The sequence below is a fragment of the Corvus cornix genome, chromosome 27 (genome assembly GCF_000738735.6).
Source record: "Corvus cornix cornix isolate S_Up_H32 chromosome 27, ASM73873v5, whole genome shotgun sequence".
Taxonomy (NCBI): Eukaryota; Metazoa; Chordata; class Aves; order Passeriformes; family Corvidae; genus Corvus; species Corvus cornix.
Genome location: NC_046355.1, coordinates 2,096,800 through 2,122,996, shown reverse-complemented (window position 1 = coordinate 2,122,996; position 26,197 = coordinate 2,096,800). Strand labels below are relative to the sequence as shown.

The 26,197-nt window shown below is 52.2% G+C and overlaps 1 protein-coding gene and 1 long non-coding RNA gene across 2 annotated transcripts in view; one reads left to right on the top strand and one right to left on the bottom strand.

Moving 5' to 3' along the window:
* WNT3 (Wnt family member 3) overlaps positions 1–11,105 on the bottom strand; it is a 44,385-nt gene extending 33,280 nt beyond the window's left edge. Inside the window, exon 1 of the mRNA XM_039565682.1 lies at positions 10,928–11,105. Coding sequence (XP_039421616.1) covers positions 10,928–11,007 — 80 coding nt within the window. The 5' untranslated portion in view covers positions 11,008–11,105. The remainder of the gene's footprint in view (positions 1–10,927) is intronic.
* Positions 11,106–11,386: 281 nt separating this feature from the next.
* LOC104698516 lies at positions 11,387–16,318 on the top strand. The gene is made up of 2 exons (XR_753332.2): positions 11,387–11,536; positions 14,957–16,318. It is a non-coding gene; the product is annotated as an uncharacterized LOC104698516 (long non-coding RNA).
* Positions 16,319–26,197: the final 9,879 nt, after the last annotated feature.

Below are 26,197 nucleotides of genomic sequence, written 5' to 3'. Positions count from 1 at the left end.
TTCTTTTTAATCATGGGGGATATGGCTTTTTTTTTCCTGCCCCATACCAGCTACAGTAAAGTTTAACTGAGTTCAAAGCTGGGGAGTTGGGTGAAGGGATGGGGACCCTCTCGTAGGTGATATTGGGTGTAAGGCCAGGGAACTGAGGAGTTACTGGAGCCTGATCTGACTCAAGGAACTGAAATCCCAACCCCAAAGCAAATGTTCTTTGAGTATCTACACCCTTTCCTACAGAACACTTGTCTAATGTAATTCATTCCAGCACCCAGGGGAGGATTTTTACACCCAGTTGTTCATTCCTCAGGTGTTACCAGCAACCCTTGAATTCACAGCCTTCAGAACCACACCAGAAATCTGATTTTCCAGTTTGTGTGTGGTTTCCACCCAAGCACAGAAGTCAATGCACACCTTGAGCCAGGGTCTCGAGGCTTGAGGTGGAACCCAAGTGTTTCCTCCTCCAAGCCCTGATCCATGGACCAGCCCCAGGAGCTTCTCTGGCTGCTGCATTCCAGGGCTGAGGGGATTGAGGGGGAAGCACAGCTGAACCTCAGGCTGGGTTGGACACCAAAGACCAAGACTCCTGTCCCACGAGGACCATGGACACTGTCAGGACTGAAACTACAACCCCTTGAGCCAGGACTCCTGGGCTGGGCTGGACAAAGGCAGCTCCTGCAGAGCAGGGCTGTGGTGGGAGGCACATTGGCCTCAGCCTGGAAATATCTGCACTCGGTGGGGTCACAGCATTTCTGAGCAGCTGGGAGGACTCATCTGAGTCCTCTGGGCACCAAAGGCTGATTTTCAACAACTTCAAGAGCCTCTGAGTGTGTCCATGGTGGTGCTGTCACCAGGGTGTCCCTCTTGTCCGGCTCTTCCCAATCCTCCTGGCAGTGCCTTTGGGCAGAGGTTGGATAAGGGATGTCACAAAGGTGTCACTGTTCCCAAAAGTATGTGACAATAACAGCCCCAGCCCCAGTGCACAAGGGGAGGGTCTCCCTTGGGGGTTTGGGTAGAGCTTCAGCCTCCAAAACTGTGATCCTGAGCATTGCACCACAGCTTGAGGCAAAGAGTCTCTTTTATATCAACTCCCAACTCCTTTTAAGTTCTCACTTAGGAGCAGCAGCCTATGCCCCACCAAACCCACAAACAGGGACTTTGTTTCCAGAGATCTTATATTCAGATTTATAGGGGAAAAATGAGCAAACTGAAATGAAAAGTAAAAATACAGAGACAGCCACGTTCTGCATAAACCCCTTGTCAAACAGACAGCTGGTGGAGTTCATTAAAAACTCATTAAAGGGGAGTTGGTTGTTACCAAACCTAATCAGGCCAGAGCAGATAACAGGCAATAATCAGAACTTAAAAAGACAATTGAAATACATTGCAACAATTAAAAAAACCCACAAAAAACCAACAAGAAACACCCCCCCCCCCAAAAAAAAAATCCAAGAGACCTCTGCAGGTAAAACCTGCCCTGCAAATGTATCCCTGGCAGCAAGAAACTCCCAAAGTCCATGGGAGGAAGAAGCAAGGAGTAAAGAGCTGAGTGGCACTTGTTAGGACTCCACCAGCGCTGTGAAAAGCTCCTGTGACATTTTTCAAGGACCACTGCAAATTTCTTAGTTATAAATCTCCACAATTTCTAGAAAGTAACTGCAGGAAAATCGGGTGACTCTGCGACACAGAAATGGGATCAGAATAAAAAACCCCTCGAGATTTCATCGCCCAACACCAACCCCTCCTGCCTCAAACAGGGGCTGTTTGTTGAGAAGGTGGAGGAAGATCTGGAGCCTGAGCCAGGGTGGTGCTAGAGGGCAGCAGGGAAAGTGCTTCTCATTCAAAAGTGTGAGGACTGGGAAAGGTGCCAGTTAGACTTGATTAGATTTGTAAGATTAATTAAAAGCAGACAGGTTCAGTGAATTGTGAAAAAGACAAATTAGCAAATTAGCAAATCAGGAAAGCTATCTTCAGAAAAGGAATTAGAGACTTCGGCTCCTTTATCAGGGCAAATTTGCTCTTCAAAGCGTGGTTCTTTCATCTTCCAGGGGTGGCAAAGCAGCTCCACTGACAGTCCTGGGGATCAACAGGCACTTCCCAGGCCTGGCAGTGAAGCCCTTCCAGCCAAGGCTCCCAGTTCCTTGCTCAGGTGGCCGTGGATGTTTGGTTGCCTCAGCAGCAGCCTCTGTGTCTGCCGATGTGTGACTGGAGAGGGGAATCCCAGGGAATCCCCTGGCCAGGGCACAGTCAGACAGGGCAGGTGAGGAGCGCTTGTAAAGGACCCCCTGCTTTGCAAACACCTGTTTTGGGGTTAGTTTGGGATTTCTGAGGAGGCCTGGATATGGTCCCAGGGATAGGGAAGAGAGGGTTCCTGGCGTGGGAGAGCTGGGGGTCTCGAGACACCTCTGTCCTAAGGAAAAGCTTATCCCAGGAAAAGCTGCAAATCAACAGTCAGGGCACGGGTGGTGTTAAAGGGCACCGAGTGTTAATCACAGCACGACCAACACAGAAATCTCAGCCTGTGTCCCATCCAGACATTGCCTTTATCCTGAAAACTTCACCCCAACTACCTTAAAAGATACAGCCTGATATGGAAAACTTCTCACCACATCCAGCATCGCTGGGACTTTTCTACAAACTTCAGGATCATTGAACCCTTTCCATTTGTACATACAAAAGGGACCTCAGATCAGGTCAGCAAAAATGAGATTGCACTGCCAACAGGAGGCTAAAACTCAGCTTCAGGTAAGTGAAGGAGCATGAGCTGTAACTGTGTAAATGATATGTAAATTTTATAGCTGAGCTCCTGACAAATCCTCCCCATTTCAGGTCCTTTAGGAAAATCCCTGATAGATGCACTGAGGGGTGTTGGGAACTGGATGAGGCTGTGGGCATGAGCAGGACATCAAATTTATCTTGTCCCAGCAACAGCCAGTGAAAAACAGGTGTCGAGTCTGGAGCCACTGGGCTGCTCCATCTGCCAGCAAAGGAGAGACCAGGAGGCTCCATCCCTCCCAAGATCAGGGCTGGGAACAGAATTTCTGGACCTTCCAGAGGGGCAGCAGCAGCAGCAGAGGGTGCCTCGGTGACTTCACAGAGCACAGTTGGGTCAGACATCCCACCACAATTCCCTTGCTGTAGATCAGTATCCTGAGGTGCAGCTCAGAGCTCTTTAGAGAACAATTCCATCCCAAGCTCCATTTAGAGCTGCTGCCTTCAGGGAACTGAGAGGAGGAGTGGGATTAAGCACAGAAGGGGTGTCAGACCACTGGATTTGAGTCTGCAGGTTCCAGTCTATCTGCTGGGACATGATCACAACCATATGGACACAAAGATAATCCACAAATCCACCTTCAAGAGGCCTTTGGAATGAGCTCCATAATGTTGTAAAAATGATAATGACTACTCAGTGTTTATGGAATGACTTTCATCCAGGACCGTGATGTGTCCACACTGGGAATGGTTGGGCTCTGAATCCAGAGTTCTTTCTACCTTAATGCTCACAAATGTTCCATATTTGATAGGGTGTCTCATGTTGAACCAGCCAGACCCCAGTTCGTGAGACCAGTTAGTTTCAGCAGCTGCTTAAAACTCCTGCTAGACAAGCCAAGGATGCTTCACTGAGGCCTGGCACAAATCAGAGGACAGGCTCAGGCTGAGCAAGATTGCCACAGACACAACTTTGGCTCAAGGCAAGGCTGACAATGGCAGGGAGGGTCAGCAGTGGGGCAGAGCTGCAAACTCCAGTGGCCCAGCCCAGCAGCACTGCCAGATGTACTGGGGGTGCTGAGCTGCTGCTCACACCGAGGGTTCTGTCACCAGCAGCCCCTGTGCCTGAGCAGCACCCCAGGGGTATTTCTAGAGGGCTGCCCGAGGTGATGCTGAGCCTTGGAAACTGAGATGGGAAGGGCAGGGCAGATGAACCTCAGTTAAACCATAAAGTGCTGTGCCTTACACCTGCATGTTTTAACAGGCAGCTCAATTGTTCAGTCTTTATTATTTCCTAGTTAAGGTTTGGAGATTTTTTATTTCAAACTGGCTGCTTGGGCATTTTCCTGCCTTTCCATGTAAAATCCAGCGACGTTGAACTGTTTGACCTGGCAGTGGAAGGGTCTGATGAGCATCACTGGGACTTGTATCACCAATGTTGGGGGAAGAGAACCTTCTCCTGCTGCCTACCGCCCTGCTACCCACGGAGAGAATGTCCCTTTGTCCTCCAGGACAGCAGCAGAAATCGGGTGCCCCCTGAGTGCTAGCTAAGGGACGAAGGTGAAATTCAAAGGTCAGGAGAGATTTAGTGACTCAGAGCCCTGTCCCTGGGGCTCAGGCTGCCCTCAGGGAGGGAGGACAGGTTGGAGACACCTCCCCTGGGCTCACACACCCCTCTGAGAGGGATAAGTGAGAACATGAGCTAAAAACCTGTCCTGACCTGGTTGGGGTGGCAGTGCCTCGTACCTGGACACAGAAGTGTTGTGTAGAGCAGGGGGCACAGGAGGGGCCACCAGGTTAGTCCTGTGGATGTGGGGCCACTGGAACACGTGGGTTGGGGTTGCTCAGTTGTGCTGGGGGTCCTGGTGAAGGCACCACCCCCCATTAAATGCGCACTGGGAATGGACTGACCCAGGACCTGTCTGCCAGAAGGAACCTCAAAGATCACCTGTGGCAGCCCTGGCCTCAGCCAAGGCTGCCACAGTCACGGGAGGGGTGCCTGAGAACATCCCTGGAGGTGTCTAGTCCAAGCTCCAGCTCAGAGTGCGACACTCCCAGCTTCAGGCAGGGTGGTGCAGTCTGATACTACAAATATCCCAGGACAGTCCCTCCTCACCTCCCTGAGGCTCAGAGCCTCAGCTCCCCGCAGCGAGGAGGATCCCAATGAATGAACCTTTGGCATTTGGTGGTTGCCCTTTTTTGGATTGCACTGGAGAGGAAAGGTCAGCCCTGTCCTGTTTGTAAGAGCCCTCCACGCAGGCACAGCCTGCACTGAGCAGCCCTCGCCTCCCCCTGGCCACCCTGCACCAGCCCAGCTCCTCCCTTTCCTGGTGATCCTTTCCACCTTCCAGCACCCCCTGGCCGCACTCCAGTTTCTCTCCATCCCTCCTGAGCTGTCACTGGGGTGGGAACTTCTGCCTGACCCCATCAAGGTGAGAGCTGGGGCTGTGGGTCAGCAGGGAGGACAGCTGGCATGGGTCATTTCCAACATTTCCAGCTACAAGGGTCAGGTGGCCAGAAACACCCCCTGAATTCCCAGGGCTCTTCCATGGGGACCCTTCAGCAAGAGCTTCACTTTGGCCAGTGCTGTTTTTAGTGAAGGAGTCAATCAAGGACCAACTGGTTTGCAATTAAACTGCCTCTTGAAAGCTCTTTGTGGCCACTTAAATTTCCTTCCAAGTTCAGTTACAAGACTGGTAACAGAGATTTGTGTCTTACGGGCAGAAATACTCTGGAGTGGGTCAGAGCCCTTCTCCCTGGGCTCCTGTGGCTCCAGGCTGTGCTGGCCCTGCAGGCCAGGGTGGGTCCTGGGGCTGGGGCACTCCAGGAGACAGGAGGGATTCATTTCTGAGGGAATGAAGCTTCCTGATATTCAGGAATGTGGCACTGCTTATTGCTCTGTACTGTCCTGCTCTGGGAGCATTTGGAAGCTGCTGCTGAAGTCAGGACTCCACTGCCCTGTGCCATGGCAGGGCTGGAACAAAACGGCTTCAGGGCTGCTTCCAACCCAAACCACTCTGGGATTCTGTGCAGGGGAGGGAGAAAACCAACAAAAGATGCCACCTGGAACACTCTGCCAAGTCCTGGGGCGTGCTGAGGCTCACGAGGCTGTGCATCCTTGGAAGATCTGCTCTGGCAATGGCTGGGACTGCCCGCGGTCCTGCTGGTCAGGACTCGGGATGAACCCCAATTCCAGCTCCAAAAGCCCTGGTTTTCATGGCATGGATTGACCCACTTGGCAGGGTGGGGATAGGGATTCCCACGGGCTACACCTGGCTGGGAAAAATGCTGAAGAAACCCTGTAAGCCCACAAAGCCCTTCAGAACCGCAAGATCCCAAACACCTGTGGCCAGTGAGGCGCTGGTGGCTGTTTTCATGAACAGCCACAGGTCAGCCCAGCTTTGCCCCTCACTGCCCCAGCCCAGCTTCACTCCTGCCCAGCACCACCCCAGCCCCCCCTGCCCTCCCCAGCAGATGCTCCTGCAGCCCTGGACAATGAGCTGTGACTCTCTGAGGGTCCCCACCAGTTGTGTTCACACTCCTCCAGCAGCACCAGCAGGAGGGGACCTGTGGTTGGTGCATCAGCTCTTACAGCTGGTGGGGCTGCTCTGGTTTGGGGTGCCAGAGCTGCACTCCTGGCCTCCATCACTGACCACCTCCATCATTCCCTCAGTCATTTCCATGGAATATCCTGAGCTGGAGGGACCTCACAGGGATCATTGAGTGATGCTGCACTCAATTTTACTCCTTCAGAATAAAGCTGCAAGGGCCACGTGCCTCTAACAGGACATGGGCTATGGGATAAAAATGTTTTGAATCTTCAGAGGAGGAAAAACTCAGGATTTCCAAGAGCATGAAGTTCCCATTTGTCCCAGCAAGGTGAGGCCCTGACAGTTGAAGGGGACCAGGTAAATGTCACCTCTGGCTTCATCTACATAAAAAGGTTCTCACAGGTTTTTCCTCAGGAGGAAGCTGCTGTGGGATGAGTGAGAAGATGTTTTGAAGTTTCTCTCTGCCTCTTCCTAAGGGCCCAAGGCCACTGGGATCCTCAGCCAGCTGCCAGCATTTCCTGCTTCCTCCCAAAACATTTCTGAGGGGTAGACATAAAATTTAATAACTTTTGATGGACAGAGCCATTCTTGCAGTTGCCAAATCATCTCCTTAGAGACGAGGGAATGCTGGATGGGGAGAGGCACCTGGTGACAGTCACAGTTATGGGCACTGACTCATCACTACCAGATCTTGAGGGATGATGAGATGAGTGAGGCTGAATTTTTTACACCAATGACCCCAAAGCTGACTCCTTTCTCCAGGCTAGTGACACACCAGAGGTTTTCAAGGCTTCTTGGGGAACGCTGCCTATGGAAGAGGAGAGCTTTTGATGTTTCCCTGCAGTTCATGGGTGGAAATGTCTCTCTGATTGAGTTCCTCAGCCCCTGCACATACACTACATCCTGGGAGTGATTCCTGCTTGTTTCCTGGGACACAATCTCTCTGGTGGCCTGCACTGATGCAGCTCTGGCCAGGGGCTGGATTTCCAGCTAAATTCTCCCAGGACAGTACCACAAAGCTCTGGGCCCACCCATCCATCTCCACACTCTGCATGGACCTGTCTTCCATACCTTGATACCCCCAACCCCAATGGCTCAGACATGTCCTGCCATCCGTGGTATTATCCATGCCATCAGGGTATTTGGGATTAAAAAAATGACTGGAGGTGTCTTTGGTGTCACTACCACCCCTTTTGCTTGGCCCTAAAAGGCCTTGGCACGTCCCATGACTGCTGCCCATGGGGCTGGGAATGGCCACAGCCCCGCTGCCCCCTCTGCTCCCATCCACTCATGAAGGGTCAGGAGGAGCAGCAGCCTGGTCTCCATGGCCTCATCGCAGCTCCCCATCTCCTCCTTCTCTTTTAGCAGCAGTAACCAGACAGCCCAAGTGTTGGACACGTCTCTGAGGGAGCTTTGTTGCTCTCAGCTCCTCCTGTCAGCACTCACAGGCAGCATTTCGCTGACCTTTTCCCATCTGTGCCCCATTTGTTCCCTTGCACGGCTGTAATAGGATGGGAGCATGTGAAGAAGGGTTGGACCTGTGTCAAAATCCCTCCCCTGCTTGCTGGAGGTTCCATCCACAGTCTGAGCCACCCCTGGACCTCACTCAGAGCTGCCTGGCTGGGGACAGGGCGATGTCAGGGAGTTTCCAACAACCCAGCTGGGCTGAAACCCCCTCTTGGCTCCTCCATCCTGCTGCCATCAGCGAGCCTGGGCACCGAGCGCTGGGTTTGCAGCTCAGGGACCTTCCCTGTGCTGTGCACTGTGCCCGTGCCCAGAGCTGGGCCAGGACCCCCCCGCAGAGCTCCGGGGCTGCACTTGGGCTCTCCTCTCTCTGGACAATGTGACCTGATGGCCACGTCCTTCTCTGGCCCCTCAGCAAAGCACAACCCACAAACCCTCAGCAGCTCCATCCCTCTGCCTTTATCCCCTGCGCTGTCACTGCTGCCGGGTGCCTGGCATTGTCTGGCTGCACCGTGGAGCAGCAGGATTATTGCAGCCGCCCCCAAACCCATTTCCAAGGTGATCAGACCCTGTTCTCATCACCCTTCTATCCCCTGGGCACATCCAGACCCTTCCTCCGCACCACAGGAATAAACATTGTTCTCCTTTCTGTCCCACAGCAGAAAGGATCCGTTGTGACGCTGCTGCCAAGGCATTCCCTATCCAGCAGGAAAACACCCAGGAAGGTTGTCCCAGCAGCACAGGGGCCCTGCCACATGAACTGTACCCCTGAAAGTCTCGTATTTAGCAGAGATGGCTTTGGCTGGGGATAAGGAAGCCCAGGGGAGCCCTGGTCCAGCCTGGCCTGGGGGTGCAGGACACCAGCACAGGGGACCAGGCTGGGGCTGTGCCCCACCTTTGCTTCCCTTGCCCTGTTTTGGGGTGTGCTGAGCCCTGCAAGTGGGGCTCATCCACCAAAGCCTGCTCTGTGCCTGCCTAAAGATCAGAGGGTCAGGAAGAAAATTGGAAAATGATGTTTTTTTAAGAGCATAGATAATGCCATGCCACTGCATAAACCTCATCTCCACAGAGCAGATACTGAAAGCCTTCAGTGGGACCAAAGGAGACCTCAGTTTGTGTGCTCTGGGAGCATTGTCTGTGCCTGAGCAGCCAGGGAGCCCTGGCCCAGATATTTCTGCCCTCCTGCTCCCTCAGCCTTCAAGAAACCTCTAAAACCCCACAGCATTTGCAGCCTCAACCCTACATGGGGCACCTCCTCACGTCCCTCCAGCACAGCAGAGACTCTCTGGCACTTTGGCATTGCCAGAATCTACAAAAAATATGCAAAACCTGGATCTATGGATGAAATTCCGTGGAGAGTGTGTTCGACTCCCTCCTTTCCCAGGGATGCTGCTTGCCATGCCCCTGGTGTCTGTGCCCTACATCCTCTGTATTGTTCCTCTGGGGTGAACTTGGAGGGGTTTGGGAGAAGGGAGTGGGGCAGATACCTGTCTGCAGCATTTGCTCCTGAAAACAGGGACAGAAGACATTTTGCTCACGGGGACATTTTTGCTTCACAGGGGAAGACGAGACCTTTTTGTCGAGAAGGTTTCGGTTCCTCGCTCTGAGAGTTGAAACCCTCCTTGATTTGGGCATTGAATCCTGATTTATATCAAAGCCTGAGGCAGGTCAGGAGCTGGTGGGATGCTGAGAGCTGATGTCATGGCCAGGTGTCCCTGCCCCATGCAGCTCCTGCCTTCAGATCCAGCCCTGGCATCCTGACCTGTTCCAGCGCCCGCCGCGCGCCCCGTGCCCACACAGCGGTGCCCAGATGGGGGAGAGAAGGGAGGGAAGGAATCAAAGTGCTGCTGTCTGTATTTCAGGAGGCTCCCCTGCCCCGGGCTGAGGGCCTGAAGTTCGGCAGGCACGCTCAGGGCGAGGAAATAATTTAATTCTCCAGGAAAACCTGCTGTGATTTAGCCATTTCATGAACCTTTGAAACGCTTCCTGCGCGGGGACTTCTCATTGTATTCTCAGTCTTTCTCCTCTGGAATGGCACATTCTCATTCCCAAAGTCCACAGTAATAAATGGATTATTAAAAAAAAAAATTGTCTTTTCCCTTCTGAATTGTAAATATTCCCAGACATGGCAGTCCATTCCCAAGTTCACTCCCACCTACTTCTTGCCATCTCCATGTTGGCACTGAAAGGATCTAATTCAGTAATAAAAAAAAAGAGACTTTTCTGGAAAGGCGAGAATAACCCAAGAATCTCAGTAGCACCAAATTCCACCATCTCCCTCTTTTCCCTACGGATCATCAGGCTCACAGCCCCTACCTGGCACATACAGAAACTTAACAAGAGATATTCCAACAAGAAATCCTACATAAAGACAGAAATAAACGGAAATTTTCTGTTATGCAACTCGCTGTCCACTGGATTTAAATGACCTGGAATATTTAATTCTGTGTTTCTTGTTCTAAAGGGCTTCCAATTGCATTTTGTAACTGTATTTATTTGTATAGTGTTAGATTTATTTAAAATAAGTAACTCAGGTTACTTATCAGCCTCATTATAAGATACAACCAATCCTTTTAAAAATTATTTTTCTCGTTGGTGCAAGGAAATTAGTGACATTTCCATAATTAAAATGACCAAAATCCACCTCTGAGCAATTTTACTAACGAATGTTTTCTCAGGTGCCATTTGCGTTATTTGCCGGACTAAATTCACGACAGAATACAACAAAAGAAGGGAAAGAAGTCCAAAAAATGCAGCAACCAAACAGAAAATAGAATTAATTTTTTTTTTGTTTTTTAAAGGATCAATCGCAGTTTCGTGGAAAGGAAGAAAATCCCTGTGGCAGAGTCATGCGAGAGACAAAATTCCCATTGCACAAGGAAATAAAACCGCATCCTTTCACATCTGAACCAAGAGCCCATCGCTACAGTGCCGAAAATGGAGAAATTAAGAGTGGTGGGGAAGCCTCCATTTGCGCAAAGGGAAACCCAGGCATGGCCCTTTCAAAATAACCCCCAAACTTTTCATTGATTTCATTAATTACAGGTCAAATCTGACGAAATTACGCTTCGACTCCACCATGCAGCCGTGGGCAGCTCCGCAGGGCGAGGGGTGAAAAGGAAGGAACACACAGCTCCCATGGCTAATAATTAATGAATTCATTAATCAATCATAGGGAGAGGAAGGGCGAGGGGAGGAAGGAATCTTACCACCAAATTGGGTAACCGGCTAAGACCTTTGTGCCATTGAAGAGAAAAGACAGAATTAGTCCAAGCAGGTGGTAATCCATTAGTCCAGGCTGGTGCAAGGGGAAAATCGCTGCGAAGTTTTCAGAAAAACATGAAGTGCCAAAATGAAGAATCCCCCTCCTCCCAGGAAAAAAAAAAAAAAAAAAAAAAAAAAAAGGAGGGGGGGGGGCAAAAAGAGTGAAACCAAGTCCCTCGTGGCTCGGGTGACTTTCTGGCTTGTCAGAAACACACCTCTCCAAGCCTTTCCCCCGTAGATCATCCAAAAGCGTCTATTAAAAAGTGCAGGGCTCGGGGATGTCAGCAGGCGGCCAATCAGACCGCATGGCCCAAGGTGAGGGATGAGGCTCAGCCCAGGGCTGTCAATCACCCTCTCCTCCCCCTCCACCCCACAACTTTGTTCCGAGCCCTCGCTGCCACGGACAAACCCTCTGTGCACCACACTGCACTGGGGCACTGGGATCTGGGGGGGGAGGATTTTCAATTAAAAATTTCTTTTTTCCATTTTTCTTTTCCCCCCAATTTCACTTGGAGCCCAGGATGTGCTGCCCCTGAACGCCAGGACTCGGCAAGGTAAGGATGAAGGGTGGCTGTGCTGAGGGGTGGCTGTGATCGAGCTTAATCTCACAGCGGGAGTGAGACAGAACTTGTTCTTCAGATGGAGAGGAATGGGGGCACCAAGGGGCAGAAACCCCTCTGGATGTGTTGGTGTGGGCAAAACTGGTGACAAACTTGGAACGAAACCTGCAGTGCCCAGGTTTTCAGAGTGTGGGGGTGATGGATGGAGGGGGGAGCAGAGGCAGCCTGGGCTTCTATTAAGAAAAAAATGCCATGTCATGGTGACAGGGGAGCAGGCAGATGGGGACGTGTCCCACGAATGGATTGCTTGTGAAGTGCATCTCTGGATGCAGGAAGATGAAAATATCAAAACCCCACACATGTAACAAAAAAATCCCCTAATCACTTTCATGATTTGCACATAGACCCAACAAAGATTTTCCATAAAAATCCTTGTTATTGGGTAGAGAGCCTGTTTTAACTGGAGCTGTTGTGCAGTCAGAGGGGATGACTCGACAGAACAGGACAAAGAAATGGGAGAAGCCAAACAAGTTGCTTTTGCTCCTAAAGCATCTCAGCGACCACAGCTCTGGTGCTGCCCTGATGCCTGGGGTGGAACCAGCTTGAGATCAGGTACTTTAGGAGCAGCCAACAAACCAGTTTATTTCAGAGCCATGGCAGTAGTGGAGATTCCAGGTCCTGTCTTGGGCAGCTCAATGCATCTCATGGTTTGAAAGCTCTAGACCTTCTCCTGATCTTAAGGCTCTGGGCTCAGACAAATTCCTTGTTGTTGTTTGATTCCACACTGGCACAGGGTGCCCAGAGCAGCTGTGGCTGCCCCTGGATCCCTGGCACTGTCCCAGGCCAGGCTGGATGGGGCTTGGAGCAGCCTGGGACAGTGGGAGGTGTCCCTGCCCATGGCAGGGGTGGAATGAGATGATCCCTTCCAACCCAAACCATTCCATGATGCTGTGATGCATCTGCCTCTTGCTTCTGCCGTTCTTGATTCCCAGTTCTCACTGATTTTGGTGTGTTTGGATGCTGAGTTAGGGCAGGGCTGCTCTCAGGAGTGTGCTGGTTGTGTCCTGGCCATCCACACCCAAGGGAGGACACTCAGCAGCTACTCACACTTCCCCTCTCCATCACTCCCTGTGCCTGCTGCAAGGACTGGGAGGCCAAATTTCTCCAGGCTTACTCCGATGGGTTTTCCAGCTGACTGTGGATCCCCATAGATATTAAATATTCTTGTTCTCTTGTGGGATTTCAAATCCCAAAGGGGATGTTGGGTGTAGTCTGTCCTGGTGAATCTTCCTGGAACCCAGATGGGTTTTATTGAACTCAGTTGCCTGGATCCAAGAAAGCAGCAATTGTCAAATGACGTTTGGGGACACGTGGATTTAATCTGCTCCAGTAAATTAAACACTATCAATAAATCTTTCCCAGATCTCAAAATTTACTGCCCATGTTTTTAACCACGAAGATGGACCCTGGTGTGGAGCTGGCCCAGACAATTTACCCAGCCCTGAAGAGATTTTAGTCCCAGTTTGGGGTTAGTGTGGGGCAGGAACTATTCCTAGTAACCCCTTAAGATATGACTCACCTGTTCTAGAGCTGAAGGGAGTTCAGCAGGATGGATGAAGGTGCCCCTGTCTGTGTCATTCCAGGGCCAGGGAATGGTCACAGGCAGTCTTCCCTTGCTGCCCAGACAGCCCTGGGCTGTGTGAAACACACTGAGGGGCCTGGGAGCTGCTCTGGCCAAAGCAGAACTGAAGGGCTGCCTAGGTTTGTATTGGTGGATGTTTGGAAGCTGCACAAACAGAATAAGGATTAAAAGTACCAAGGGACAGAATTTCTCTCATTAAAGTGTCACTGCTAGAGAGGCAGCAAACGGAGAGCCTGAAGTGAGATGTCTCAGGTGATGCTGCAGGTGGCTGAGCCCAGGGGAGAGGACAAAAACCTCAGGCACTGTGGAAATCCAGCCGGGGAAAGCTTTTGAAATCTGAATTGAGCTGCTGGTTGGAGACCATCATCAAGGTCTTGGTGGACCTGGCAGTGCTGGGTTAATAGTTGAGCCTGATGTTCTTTAAGGTTTTTTCCAACCTTCATGATTCTGTGGTGGCTGAGATGTCCCTGTCCATTGGACACTGGGGAACACAAAAGGCTCTTTTATCCAATTCTTGGTGCTGGGATTTATAAACCAAGCCAATAATGAGGTACAAAGGGCTTTGTCTGCAGGAACCAGGAGGGAAAGTGACCCCAGACCCAAACTCAGAGGCTTTATTTGCTGTTGTGGTTGGGAAGGGATCTCAGTGTGCCCCGGGAAGGGCTGTGTTACAACAAGGGCGGAGATACAAAGCTCCCACTCCACCCCTGTGCCCACCCAGCACCCAACAGACATGGCCACAGGCAGGCTTTCAAAGATGCACAGTGAAGGGTTGATCCCAAGCACACTGAATTCATGGGAATGCTCTCCATGGCTCCAACAGGTGTCTGAGGGTGTTTCTGGAGTTACTCATCCCCCCACTCCTTTAACTTCTCCATTCCACTGCTCTCTCTGCTCTGAGCATCTGTTTGTCCCAGCATCATTTGTGTTGTCCCACCTTTTGTGAGGAGACTGTGTTTGGAGTGTGTCTGGGGTTGCTTTGGACTGGAGATCGTGGGGGCAGAAGGTCCTTCCCATCCCTAACCTAACTACAAGAGACTCCTGGCTCCGAGTTTCTCCCAGAGAAATGAGCAGAAAAATGAGCAGAAAAACAATGGCAGTTCTCAGCTGTGGCTTTGGTTGTAGCAGCCTTGATCCCCAAAGCCTTGGGATGGCAGGCATGGCTCCCCAGGGAGGAGGACCTGTCTCCCATGGATGAAGACTCCATTGTCTGTGAGGGGAACAGACTCACTTTGAGTCTTCTCTGCTGTGAAACGAAAATCTGATGCGTACATGCTAAAATTATCCTGGGCATATTTCATGCTAGCCTGAACAAATATTTATAAGTTCTACAGCAAACATTAATTTAAAATGTAATTTCTAAGAGCAAATGACAGTTACCCAAAAGAGTACAATTTCAAAATTTCACTCATAGATACCTCCTTGTGCTGCTGAGTGACAGTTTTATTAACTGAGGGTCTTTTCAATCACATCACTCTGTCTAGTTTGGCAATATTGACTCTCATAGTCCAGTTTCAATATGCCCAGAAATGAAAGGAATTGAGGAAGTCAGAGGTTTGGCTGCTCAAGAAAAGCCCTGCTGCCTTTACAATGCCAGCACAGAGGTCCTCGTGTGTTGTGGGACATTGTGGCACTGCAGACTCGGCCAAGGCATCCAAAGGGATCCTTTGGTTTATTCCAACAGCACTCCAGCAAAGGAGCATTGTGATCCTGTTGGAAACGTGCCTCCCCTTGCCCTTGGGCTCTAACTTTGCAACTTTGCCTTCTTTTAGCTTCTCTTCCTTTCTCCATCTGAATCTACAAGCAGCAAGAAACCCAAGTGCCTGGGAAGGTGATGGGACCGTGGAGTCTCCTGGATTTGTTCTCAGCGTGGATTTCAATGTGTGGAACCCCCGAGGAGTGTGAGACTCTGGGAGCTCAGATCCCTCCTGGCAGAGTCAGGCTGATGTGAAGAGGACAAGGCACACCTCACAGCCATGGGCAGGAGATGAGTGACTGGGATGAGCTCTCAGAGGGGGTTTAGACCCCTGGCTCGGAGTTTTGGGGATGGCAGGGGATGTGCAAGGCCTGTGGTGCAGCACTAAGTGGTGAGAGGGTTCAGAGGGCTTCACCTGCAGGTCCACCCCAGGTCACAGGTGAAGGGTGGCATCAGTGGGTGCTAAAAGTGGAATTTCACTTCTGGGCATCGGCAGGAGCAGGAACTGGAGGTGGATCTCTTGGCCAATGGCCTTTAAAGGGGTTTCAAGTCCTAAAACAAGCTGGGTTTGTTGGTTTGAAGACCTAAATTTTGGTCTTAAAGTCTAAAGTGGAGGTAAAATAGGACATTAGTACTCTGATGGCTCTAGTCATCAGTCCTAAAGTAAATAATTACAGAAAATCTGTAAAGAGCTGAGGAAATCCTTCCTCAAAGCTGATGAACTGTCTGACTCCTTCCACCTTAAACTACTGAAATCCTGAGTGTTTCTGGGGGCTCTGTTTGCTGCTAACCTGTGACAGGTAACATTAACATTCCCTCTGAACTTCCCTATTCCTCATTTTTCTCGGCCAAACCTCTCTCCTGGATCCTTGTGTTCCCTCTGGCTCTTGCAGGCTTTGCTCCTCTGCTGTTCCTGGCTCTTCACCTCTGGTGGGGATGCTGTGAGTTGGTGCCTCCTGGGCTCACCCAGGTTCTACCTGGACAGAGCCATCCTGTGATAACACCAGAGCAGGGCGGCCTCAGGAGGGTTCTTGGGGGGTGTTCCTCCCTTTGGACAGGGACACTGTTGTGTGTTCCCATGGATCTTCTCCCTGTTCTCCACACCAGTGGCCATCCCACACCCCACATTCCTCACCCCCCAGTTTGCCCCAGCACAGCTTCAGTGCCACGTCCCAGTGAGCCCAGAGCAGGGTGGGGCCAAGGCTGCCTTTCACCTGTGCCTGCCTGCAGATGATGTGTGGAGTTCTCAGTGCCCACAGGGAAAAGCACCCACAGCTGTAGGGAGCTGAGCACCAGGATGCAGCTTCTACTTTATGGTTTCTTCCCGAAGTTTTCCTTTGCCAAAGATGTGGCTGGAAAGCAGAGGGAAGTCAGGCTTTAAAGGAAGGTCTGGTGGCTGTTGAGGTGATGGCAATAAAAACCTCTGAGTTTAGCAAAACCCTTTGCCACTGCTTTTACTGTTTTAGCAATAACTTTATGGCTCTTTTTTTCTGTAAATAGCCTTTACCTCACTCCATTTATTTACAAACTGTTCTAAGCTGATGACATAGAATTCCTCCACTTGGGATATTTTTTCTTTTCCAGTGATGGTAGAAATTCTTTTCAGCCAATTTCCTGCAATATCCCAGTCTTGTAGCCAAGACACTGGGATTTCTGGTTTGTTTTTTTTTTTTCCTTTAAAAAGGAAATTAAAACAGATAAGTTTTTGTTCAAAATTTGATTTTCTTCAAAAACAAAAGGTATATTTTTATTCAAACCCAAAGGTTGCATTTTAGAAGATCAGCAGTGTAACCTGCTGTAGTACCTGTTCTGAGATCCAAATCAAGAAACTTGTGTTGTGTTCTCAACTTTTCCCAAGAACGCCTCATGGGATTTTGCTGGCCCAGGTTCTTTACCTGTCCCTGGATTTCTTTCTTGTAAACCTGGGGAAATGACGTTTCCTGTGTGTATCCCATTAGCTCCTCCAGGAAGGAGCTGTCTCCCCCTCCGTGCAGCCCTGAGCTGGAACATCAAGGGACAGCCGTGAATCACAGGCTTCATAAATATTGAGAGGAGCAGAACTGGAATCCCAGATTTTGTATTTGAAGGGCAGAAGGAGGATAAATGGTGCTGCCCGAGGTTCAGTTGTTCTCCTCCTTTCTAGTCACAAATATCCTGCTCTGTGGCTGGGGAATCACAGGCAATGAGTGAGATGGAAGCGCTGGCTCCTCCAGCACTGCCAGAAATCCTCCAAGGACACTTCCCCTCAGTGCCTGGGTGCCCATGAACTGGAGCAGTTACAGACTGTCAATAAAAACATCTTTCTTTCACTGTCATCTCCTTCAATTCCTTCTGCTCCTCACACTTCAAACTCCATTCGGTTTTCAGATCTTTCCTCTATTTTGCCAAGGAGAGGTTCAGAAAAAAAAAAAAAAATTCCCTAATGAAGGCCTAACACATGGGTTTTAGTGGCTATGGCAACGTGGAGCACAGAGAGCGAGCAACGAAACCCATCCCAAACTTCAGTAAGTAGAAGGAGTTTATTATGTTGGACTGGCACAGATTTACCTGAAATAGGGTTGGCATCATGTGGGGTCACTGCTCTGGGCTTACAGAGCTCGGGACACAGCTTTGAAATGTTCTCTGTTCACCTTCTGCTCTTCTGTCCATGTCACCCCTGCTCCAAGTCATCCCCACTCTCTTCCGAAGGAAAGGAAAATCCAAGTCTGGTGCAGTAGGACACTTTGCCCATCAGCCATGAGCTCTTAGTGGGAAAATTATTTCCAGATGCCATTTAGGGCTCTGTTCAGTCTTCACCTGAGCCACTTAGGGCGGTCTAAGGTCTCAGAAGGTTTTCTTGCACAAGGATGTGATTTTTTAATCAATTTCAAGCAGTAGCTGGGGATACAGGGGAGGCGTGAGTGGGATGGGCAGAGCCCCAGCTGCCAGGGTGTGTGTGAGGGGTCTGTGGGTGAATGGGATGGAGCAGGGCTGGGTGAGGGTGGGTGAGGATGTGCCAGAGCTGTGGAAGGTCTGGCTGGTGGGGGAGCAGCCTCAGGGATCTCCTGGGAGCAGCTCCATCACACAAAGCACTGTAAGGCCAGTTTGTGTTGTCCCTCTCGAGCTGGAAGTGAAGTTTTCACCTCATGTTTGGGGCAGCCTGGATCCACGGGAGAGGCTGAGCTGCCTCTCAGGGCTGCAGTAAATCTGGCTAATTGGACGAGCTGAGCACATGAAGAAACTACGCCCCAGGTCCTGGGCTTGTTTGAGGCAGCTCTGTCTACCTTGACATCTGCAGGAATGCATCCCAGGGATGGGGGAGGGATGGAGAGCAGACAGAGCAGAGTCATTCCTCCCCTTCCTTCTCTCCTTCCCCAGGACTCCAGCCCAGCAGTATCTGGGAGATTGGTAAAAGAATGAGACCAGCTATTTTTTGCTGCAGGCTGTGATTTTCCACGATGTTGTAGCTGGAAATCGTGAGGCCCTCTGATGTGAGTGAGTGCCTGTGCTGCTGGAGGAAAAGGAGCTTCATGGATTTCCGTCAGTGCCGTGCTTTCCCTGGGCTGTGGCTGGGTGTGAGTGCCCTGCAGCACTGTGAGCGTTGGAGACCTTCTCCCTGCTGGGCCCCTGGCCCTGCCCTGGCTGCTGTGCCCATAGGAAATGTTTCCCTCTGGAATCACAGGATGAGACTCAAAGAATGTCCTGAGCTGGACAGGATCCCCAAGGATCACCCAGTCCAGCTCACAGCCCACCCAGACACCCCCAACAACCCCACCCTGGGCATCCCTGGCAGCGCTGTCCCAGCGCTCCTGCAGCTCTGGCAGCCTCGGGGCCGGGACCATTCCCTGGGGAGCCTGGGCAGTGCCCAGCACCCTCTGGGGGAAGAAGCTTTCCTGATCTCCGTCCTAAATACCCCTGGCCCAGCTCCAGCCATTCCCTGGGTCCTGTCCCTGGTCACAGGGAGCAGAGATGGAGCCTCACACCCCAGAGTCCAGATCTGCTCCCACCCCAGCCCTGGCTGTGCCCCTGGGGAGGTGTCACAGCCTGGCACAGGCAGCACAGCACAGGAGCAGCTCTAATCCATGGTGTTTGCTGGGCTCCAAGCCGCTGCTCTCCTCATGCCACCGGCGCTGCCAGGGAGGGATGGGTGACACAGATCACAGATCTCACATCCTGGGCTGTCCCCTGCTCTCACAGAGGGTGTGAGGTGCTGGATCTGGCATTGCTGTGCTTGCCCAGGACTGGCTGTCCAAGGCAGGGGCTCTGCAGGTCCCCAGCAGCCCCTTCTGTGCCCGAGCACTCGGTGCACGAGGGGCTCTGCTCAGCCCTGGGGCTGCAGAATGGGGGTGCCAGGGCTGGACTGCCCCATGCCCCTCGTGAGACAGCCCAGCCTGAAGGGACTGGAGAATCCCCAGTCTTGTCTGAGCACTCTGAGGATGTTGGGCTGAACTGGAAGAAGCTAAAATACCGTGTGGGGACAACGTGGGACAGGAAAAATATCCCGATGGGAAGCTGAGCTGGGGCTGAGTTTGGACTGGGCTTTGCTGGGCTGGGGCTGAACTTTGCTGGTGTAGGGGATGAGAAAAGGCAAGGGCAGCTGGCTGGAGGCAGGCAGGAGGTCTGGAGAGGGGCCTTCGGAGCAGCCTGGTGGGGATTCAATCCGGGAAGTTTTAATGACACAACAACAACAACAACAAAAGAGGAAGGAGGGGAAAGGAAGAAAAGGCTCCTGCAGGGCTGGTTGCCACGGAGACCCCAAGGAAGTTTGAACCAGTCCTGCTCTTTTCACAGCCGCCTTTGAGCCAAGGAGGGAATTATGGCTGGCGATAAAAGGGGACATGTGGCCCTTTGCTCACAGGGACCGGCCTCTGCAGTTACGAGTCTTCAGTTCATTTTTGCTCTTGTCCCCTCCTGCAATTATACATTCGGATCTCAGAAAGAAAAAAAAGGGGGGAAAAAAAAAATCTAGGACAAGCTGTGCATCCTTTGCCCTGGGAACCCATCCCCACAGGGCAGATCGCTGCCTCTTCCAGCCCATTATTCCCCCCAGCACAACCCTCCCCCCCGGATCCTCTGCACTTGGGGAATGTTTCTGTGTTCGGAGCTGACAAACAGCTCACACTGTCTGTCCTCACACCCTCACCTCCACCCAAACAGGAGCCACGAGGAAGGAGCTGAACGCCTCTTCCAGGGAAGCTGGACAGAGTTTTCTTGCTTGTCACAGCTCTTGGGTTTTCCAGAGGGATCTGCCTGACCAGGTGCCAGGAATTGAAGTGAAAGGGATAAATTCAGCTCTGTGCTGCCTCCCCCGATTTCTCCAGTGACAGTTGCATAACTCAAGGCCCGAAGTTGTGTGGTAGAGCTCAGATTGTGCTCTTGGGTCCTCCTCACCTCGGGGTTCGAGCTGGGGGCTCACACCTGCAGTGGATGTGCTGCAGGAAGTCCTGCTCAGGCCCAGGGGGTGTCACACACGAGGGACACCCAGGCAGAGGGAAGGACGAGGTGCCAGCGAGGGAAATGAGTCTCCTGCAGGGGTAGGACAGCACTGGGAGCACAGCACAGCACCACTTGCCCCAGCCCTGGCCAGCTGGGCTCAGCTGGGTCAGCAGAGCCCAGTTCTCCTTTTCCTGGGTCGTTGGGGGTATTCAGGCCTTCCTGGACCTTTGGTGCTGGGAGGGTTGTGGTGAGCTGTGAGAGAGCACAGCTGGGATGCGGGGTGGTGACCGAGGCGGGGACCTGCCCCCACTCCCTGCCCTCAGGACTTGGCTCCAGAGCCCCTGTCCCTCCTTGTGCTGAGCTCAGGTGTTGGATGCTGTGACCTGAACGTGGCAGAGGGACAGAGGGGGAGGCCAGGCCAGGGACCTGCTCTGGCTCTCACTGCCTGCTGCTGGGAGCAGAGCCAGGTGCTGAGCGGGGCTGGAGGGTCTGAGTGCCAGTGTAGGGTACGACTGTGCAGATCTCAGTTTGTTCCCATCAGCTTCTTGAGTTTCGTTTTAAACCCAGAGCTATGTTTGAAGGGTTCTTGTTACCCAGAGGGTCTGTGGGATCTCCATCCTTGCAGGTTCTGGAGACTTGGGCAGACCAAACCATGGGAACCTTCCAGCCTTAGTCTTGCTTTGATGGATTAGAGACCTCCAAAGGCTCCTTCCCACCAGCACTTCCATGAGAAGAAGATGCTGTATTACTTTATAAGTGTTGATTTAGTCCAGTTTTTGTGTGTGATAACAACACAAAACATGAAAATAGTCCTGAACACCTTCACAGGAATACTCTTCCTGCAAAGCCAGGATCCTGCTCCATCCTCCTCCCGGGCTCCACACAGAGGGTGAGGCAGTGACAGACTGTGCATGGGGCAAGCAGAATTACACCCTCTGAAAAGCTGTCCTGAACGTGGGCACAGCCCTGGCATCCCAGCAGAAATGCAGACACGGACCCTGCCAGCTCAGCAGGAGCTGAATGATGCCCATCAGCCACCCCATTCCCGGTGGAGAACCTCTCTGCTCAGGAAGAACTGACCTTTAATGAAGGCAGGTTAATACCTCTAAATGAAGAGCAGCTGCCTCAATTGACACTCAGTTGGACAAGTGTTTGCAGACAGGTTTTTGCTGCCTTTGACAGATTTCCATGTTCTGGGCAGCTGGATTTCCCGTTCCCACTGTGCTCCGCGGACACACAACCCTGCATCCCACCCTGCCCCCACCCAAACAGCCCTCATTCCTCAGCTCCTGCCACGGTCCTGCTTTGCAGAGCAGCTGATCCTTTCCAGGCTCTGTGCTGGGCACTTCTGCAGGGATTTGCCTGCTGTCTTCAGACAAAAATAAAAGAAACCTGCACCCCTCAGAGTGTCTGAGCATCATCCTGCCCGTCATGTAGCCTGACAAGTGTGCCACCCTTGGAGGACTCATTGCAGGGGGAGCTGGAACTTCGTGGAGCTAAAAAGATACCAGAGCTTCACTTCTGATCCCTGTAAATCCACTTCTGTTCCATAAGAAGGCAAAAAAGCCAACTGGAGCATGCCCCAGTCAGTGTGGTCCTCTCTGTGCCCATCCCAGTGTTCCCAGTGCAGAGAGAGGAGAGGGTTCCTCAGGGGAGGGCTCCTCAGGCTCTCCTTGGTCACTGCTCTGGCTTAAATTTCCCTGTCCTTGTGTCATCACAGCCACATGTCCCCCCCTGGGGTTGCCCCCTCAGCTACCCTGGTGTCCTGTTTGTGGGGCTGAGTGGTGAATCACAGCTGTAAAAATAACCTTTATTGGGGGGAAATCTCTAGTTACATCAGTGCCACCTTTATCTACTGCTCCATTTGTTTTGTCATCACATTTTTGATGGAAAATGTGTTCAGAGGAGAGAGTTCCTATGTGTCGGAGCAGAATCCATGTCTCTGTGATCACAACAGTGTGTGTTTGTGATTCAGAACTGGCACGGGCAGCATCTTGTGTCCTGCTCACACTTTTGCAACCGGTGGCTGACTCACGATCACCTGAGTTTCTCAAAGACCATCTTTATTTGACAGGAAGACTCTCCTAAAACGCGGTGAGGGTGGTGCAGTCCCTCCTGCTGAGCTGCCTCCCACCTGAGCTCCCTGGCCCGGGGAATAAGCTCGGCTGGAGGGGGGCCTTGCCAGGAGAGCTCGGAGAGTGGGACACAAGTGCCATCCAGTGGGCCTGCGACAGCTGCCCCGGCACCACAGAGTCACAGACCCTACAGACCATCCCATCCCACCCCTGCCATGGGCAGGGACACCTTCCATTATCCCAGGTTGCTCCAAGCCCCAACGTCCAACCTGGCCTTGGACATTTCCAGGGATCCAGGGGCAGCCACAGCTGCTTTGGGCAGCCTGTTCTGTGTCCATTTGTGGTGTGGGTTGAAGCCCTGGGTCACTGATTCTCCCCATAGACAAACCTGGGCTGTCCAGCAAAGCACAGGCACAGGTTCTGTCCCCAAAAACACCTTCCCCAAGGCCTTGGGCTCCCGGCAGTGCCCATCACTGGGGTGTCCCAGCTCTGAGGATGCAGGAGGACAGTCAGTCTGGGAGAGCCACACCTGAAGGACAATCCCATTGCGAGCCACCTTCCCCAGCTCTGTGGGATGGAAGTGCTGCAGGTGCCGCGGGGGGAAGCAGAATCCAGCTCACCTGTCAGGTGTGCGCTCAGTGTCACTGCGGAGTGAGGGGGTCCCCGAGAGCAGACCCTCCTCACCTCGGGGATCAGGGTGCCTCGGGCAGAACAGGGTGCTGGGGTGAGTCGGGAAGAGCAGCAAACACCTTTCCCGAGCGTTTGGAAGGATTTCTCCCGGAGAAGCCGGCGATCCTCGGGGGCACAGTACCATCTGCTGGCAGCGCAGCGGCAGCGGAGCCGGGGGTGGGCGCGGGGCAGCCCAGCCCGGCTCTCGGCTTCACCCAGAGTCAGAGCAGGACCCACGTTTGCTGTTAATTCAGGCCAATTTAACACCCTTCGGCTGCAAATTTAGACCTCAAATTCGACGCATCCCTGCAAGGGGGAGATTTCCCTCTCGGGCAGTCGGAGTGGCAAATTCAGGCTGTGATGTTTCTCCATCTGCAGAAGGAAGGAAAGAAAATCCCCAAACAGAGCCCACTTTGCCAAATCTGTGTGGAAGGTTTATAATAATGTTTTCCTCTGTTTCTTACTAATCTGCACCTCAAATATTAATGTCTTCAGCCCCTAACCTCTTCTTTACCGGGTGTGCATTACATCAGCACTCCCTGCTTATTCCTGTTCTGTCCTTTCCTTTTCCTCCCAGTGCTGTGTTTCGCCTCCGAGTCTCCCAGGCTCTACCCCACTTCCATTTATTTGCCGAAGCAATAGCAGATGATCGATTTGAGGCTGTTTGTAGTTCATTCCCGCTCTCAGAACCCTCCAGTCTGGCATCCACATCCACTTGGTTTCCTCTTAATCACTTCCCTGCTCCTGAGTGAGGCTGTTTGTCCTCTCCGTGGCTGTTTCACAGAGCAGTGTCTGGAGGGTGCAGCTCACTGAAGAGGAAGCTCAGAGCACGTAGCCACTGGCCCACACACTGTGGCCAGGAAACTGTGGTTGACAGCAAACCCAGAGGACTCAAAACACAGCTCCCGAAAGCATTTGTGAAGTGATGTGGGTACAAAAATGATCCAGGACTCGGTCCCACTCTTGGAATGTGGCCCCACTGGTTGAGGATGGAGAAGGGGCAAGACAGGCCCTGCCTGGCTGCACTCCCTGGGTTTTGTTCTCCTAAACCTGACTCATCTACCAAAATGCACCTGACTGAGGAGGTGTGTGTTCAGTGCTTTGGAAATCACAGTTTGCTCCTCCCTGCAAAGCGATCAGCTCATCCCAGGGCAGCACCTGGAGCCACAGGCCCAGCTGGGTTCACTGGGGAAAGGACCCAGCTGGAGACCCTGGGGCTGAGCTGGAGACGCTTTGGGTGAGCTCAGCTGAGGGCCTGGCTGGCAGGGCAGGGCTCAGGCTGAGGGGGTTCTCATGCCCAGTCCCTGCTGTGGCTCAGGCTTTGGCCACCAGGACACTTTTGGGACACGATGTCCTCAGGGGAAGCTCCTGAGCTGGTGGGAGCTCAGCTCCAGCCCAGCAGGGGCAGAAGGAGGGGCTGCTCCCCACGTCTCCTCTGCCTCTCCACCAAAGGCTGGGTATCCACCCAAACATCCCACCTGGAACCAGCTGGGGGCCCACAGAGCTCTCCATGGACTAGTTCAGATCCCTGATTATGCAGAATTATGCAGAATATGGTGTGAAACAGTGGTCAGGACTGCAGATGGGAGCAGAGGGGATGAAGAAAGGAGGGGGAGAGCGATTCCTCTTTAGGCAGCACTGAGCTCTTAGACTGGCTCAGTTTGTCATTGATTCTCTTCTTGCAGCCCAGCAGCTCCACGTGGACTGATTGAGTATTAATTGTGATCAACAGTCCCTCTCCATCCAGCCAAGAGACCTCCGTGGAGGCCTCTCTGAGCTGTTGGCCTTTTCCTGACCAGGATGGGTGAGCTCCTCTCTGTTCTCCTGTTTTCTCCAGGGTGAAAGGACTATCCTGACCCTGCTCCTCAATCCTGTCCTGAGCAGTCACTTGAGAGTGGTTTGTGTTGGGAAGAACCTTTAAAGACCATCTATTTTCAACCTCCTGCCACGGGCAGGGTCATCTTCAACAAAACCAGGGTGCTCCAACCCTCATCTGACCTGGCCTTGGACACTTCCAGGGATGGGGCAGCCACAGCTTCTCTGGGGAGCCTGTGTCAGGGCCTTACCATCCTTATTTTTTTCTTTAGATCTGAATGTCCCCTCTTTTGGTTTAAACCCATCACCCCTTTGATCACAACAGGCCCTACTGAGATGCAGCTCTGCAGTCTCTGCTGCCTCCTCATTTTGGCTCTTCATCATAGGACCAGAGAACGGTTTGGGCTGAAGGGGGCCTTGAAGATCATCAAGTTCCAGCCCCATGCTGTGGGCAGGGACCTGTTCATGCCTCACTGTCAGGCTGCAGCCTCACCAACCTTCCTGGGTGGCCCAAGACACCTTTTTATGAGGACAAGTGACACCACCATGGCTCACTTCAAAATATCCTGAGGAGCATCTGATCCCTCCATCTCCCTGTCCTGCCTTGCTGCACAGGCAGGGACCTTTCACTGCCAAAGGAAGTTGGAAACCCAGGATTTCAATTTCTTTCCAGTCCTGACTGGGTTTAGGTTGGAAGCCCCCCTGCAGCATGGTGCAGGTGTGCCCAGTGCAGTTCATGGCACCCCTCACTCAGCTTCTGTTTGTGGTGAGAGGCACACCTTGGGGAACATGTGTAGACTCTCAGTCTTGGACTTCAGGTCCTCTGGAGACTCCTGATGCTTCTCCTTTCATCTCTGTCCACCTCACCTGAGGGCCCTGGGACTCCTCAGCAGCATCCCCTGCCCTGGCTGAGCTGCTCCCCATGGCACAGACAGGAACATGGGGCTACTTCCCACCCCCACTGGAGGCTGTGGACCCAACCCTGACCTGTTGCATCTCCAGACAAAGCTACAACACCAGGAAATCCCCATCAGGCACTTGGATGCTGTCAGGAGCAATGGGCTTTTCCAGAGGAGTCTCATCATGTTCCTTCTGCCTTTCATCTTCCCGAGGTTTGCATGTTTCTGATCCATGACATGTCCCCTGCTTTCATTTTCGCCACCTTTGTAATTTGATTTTTCTTTTGATCTGTTTCACAATTTCCCCAATTTTCTGTTTAGATTTTGAAATTTGGCTCCAGCCCAGCAGCAACACTGTGCAAAAGCAGATTCCTTGGGAAAATCACAGGAACAGAATGTGCACGTAACGAGACTTCTCCTGAAAAATTTCCCAGACAGCAAGAA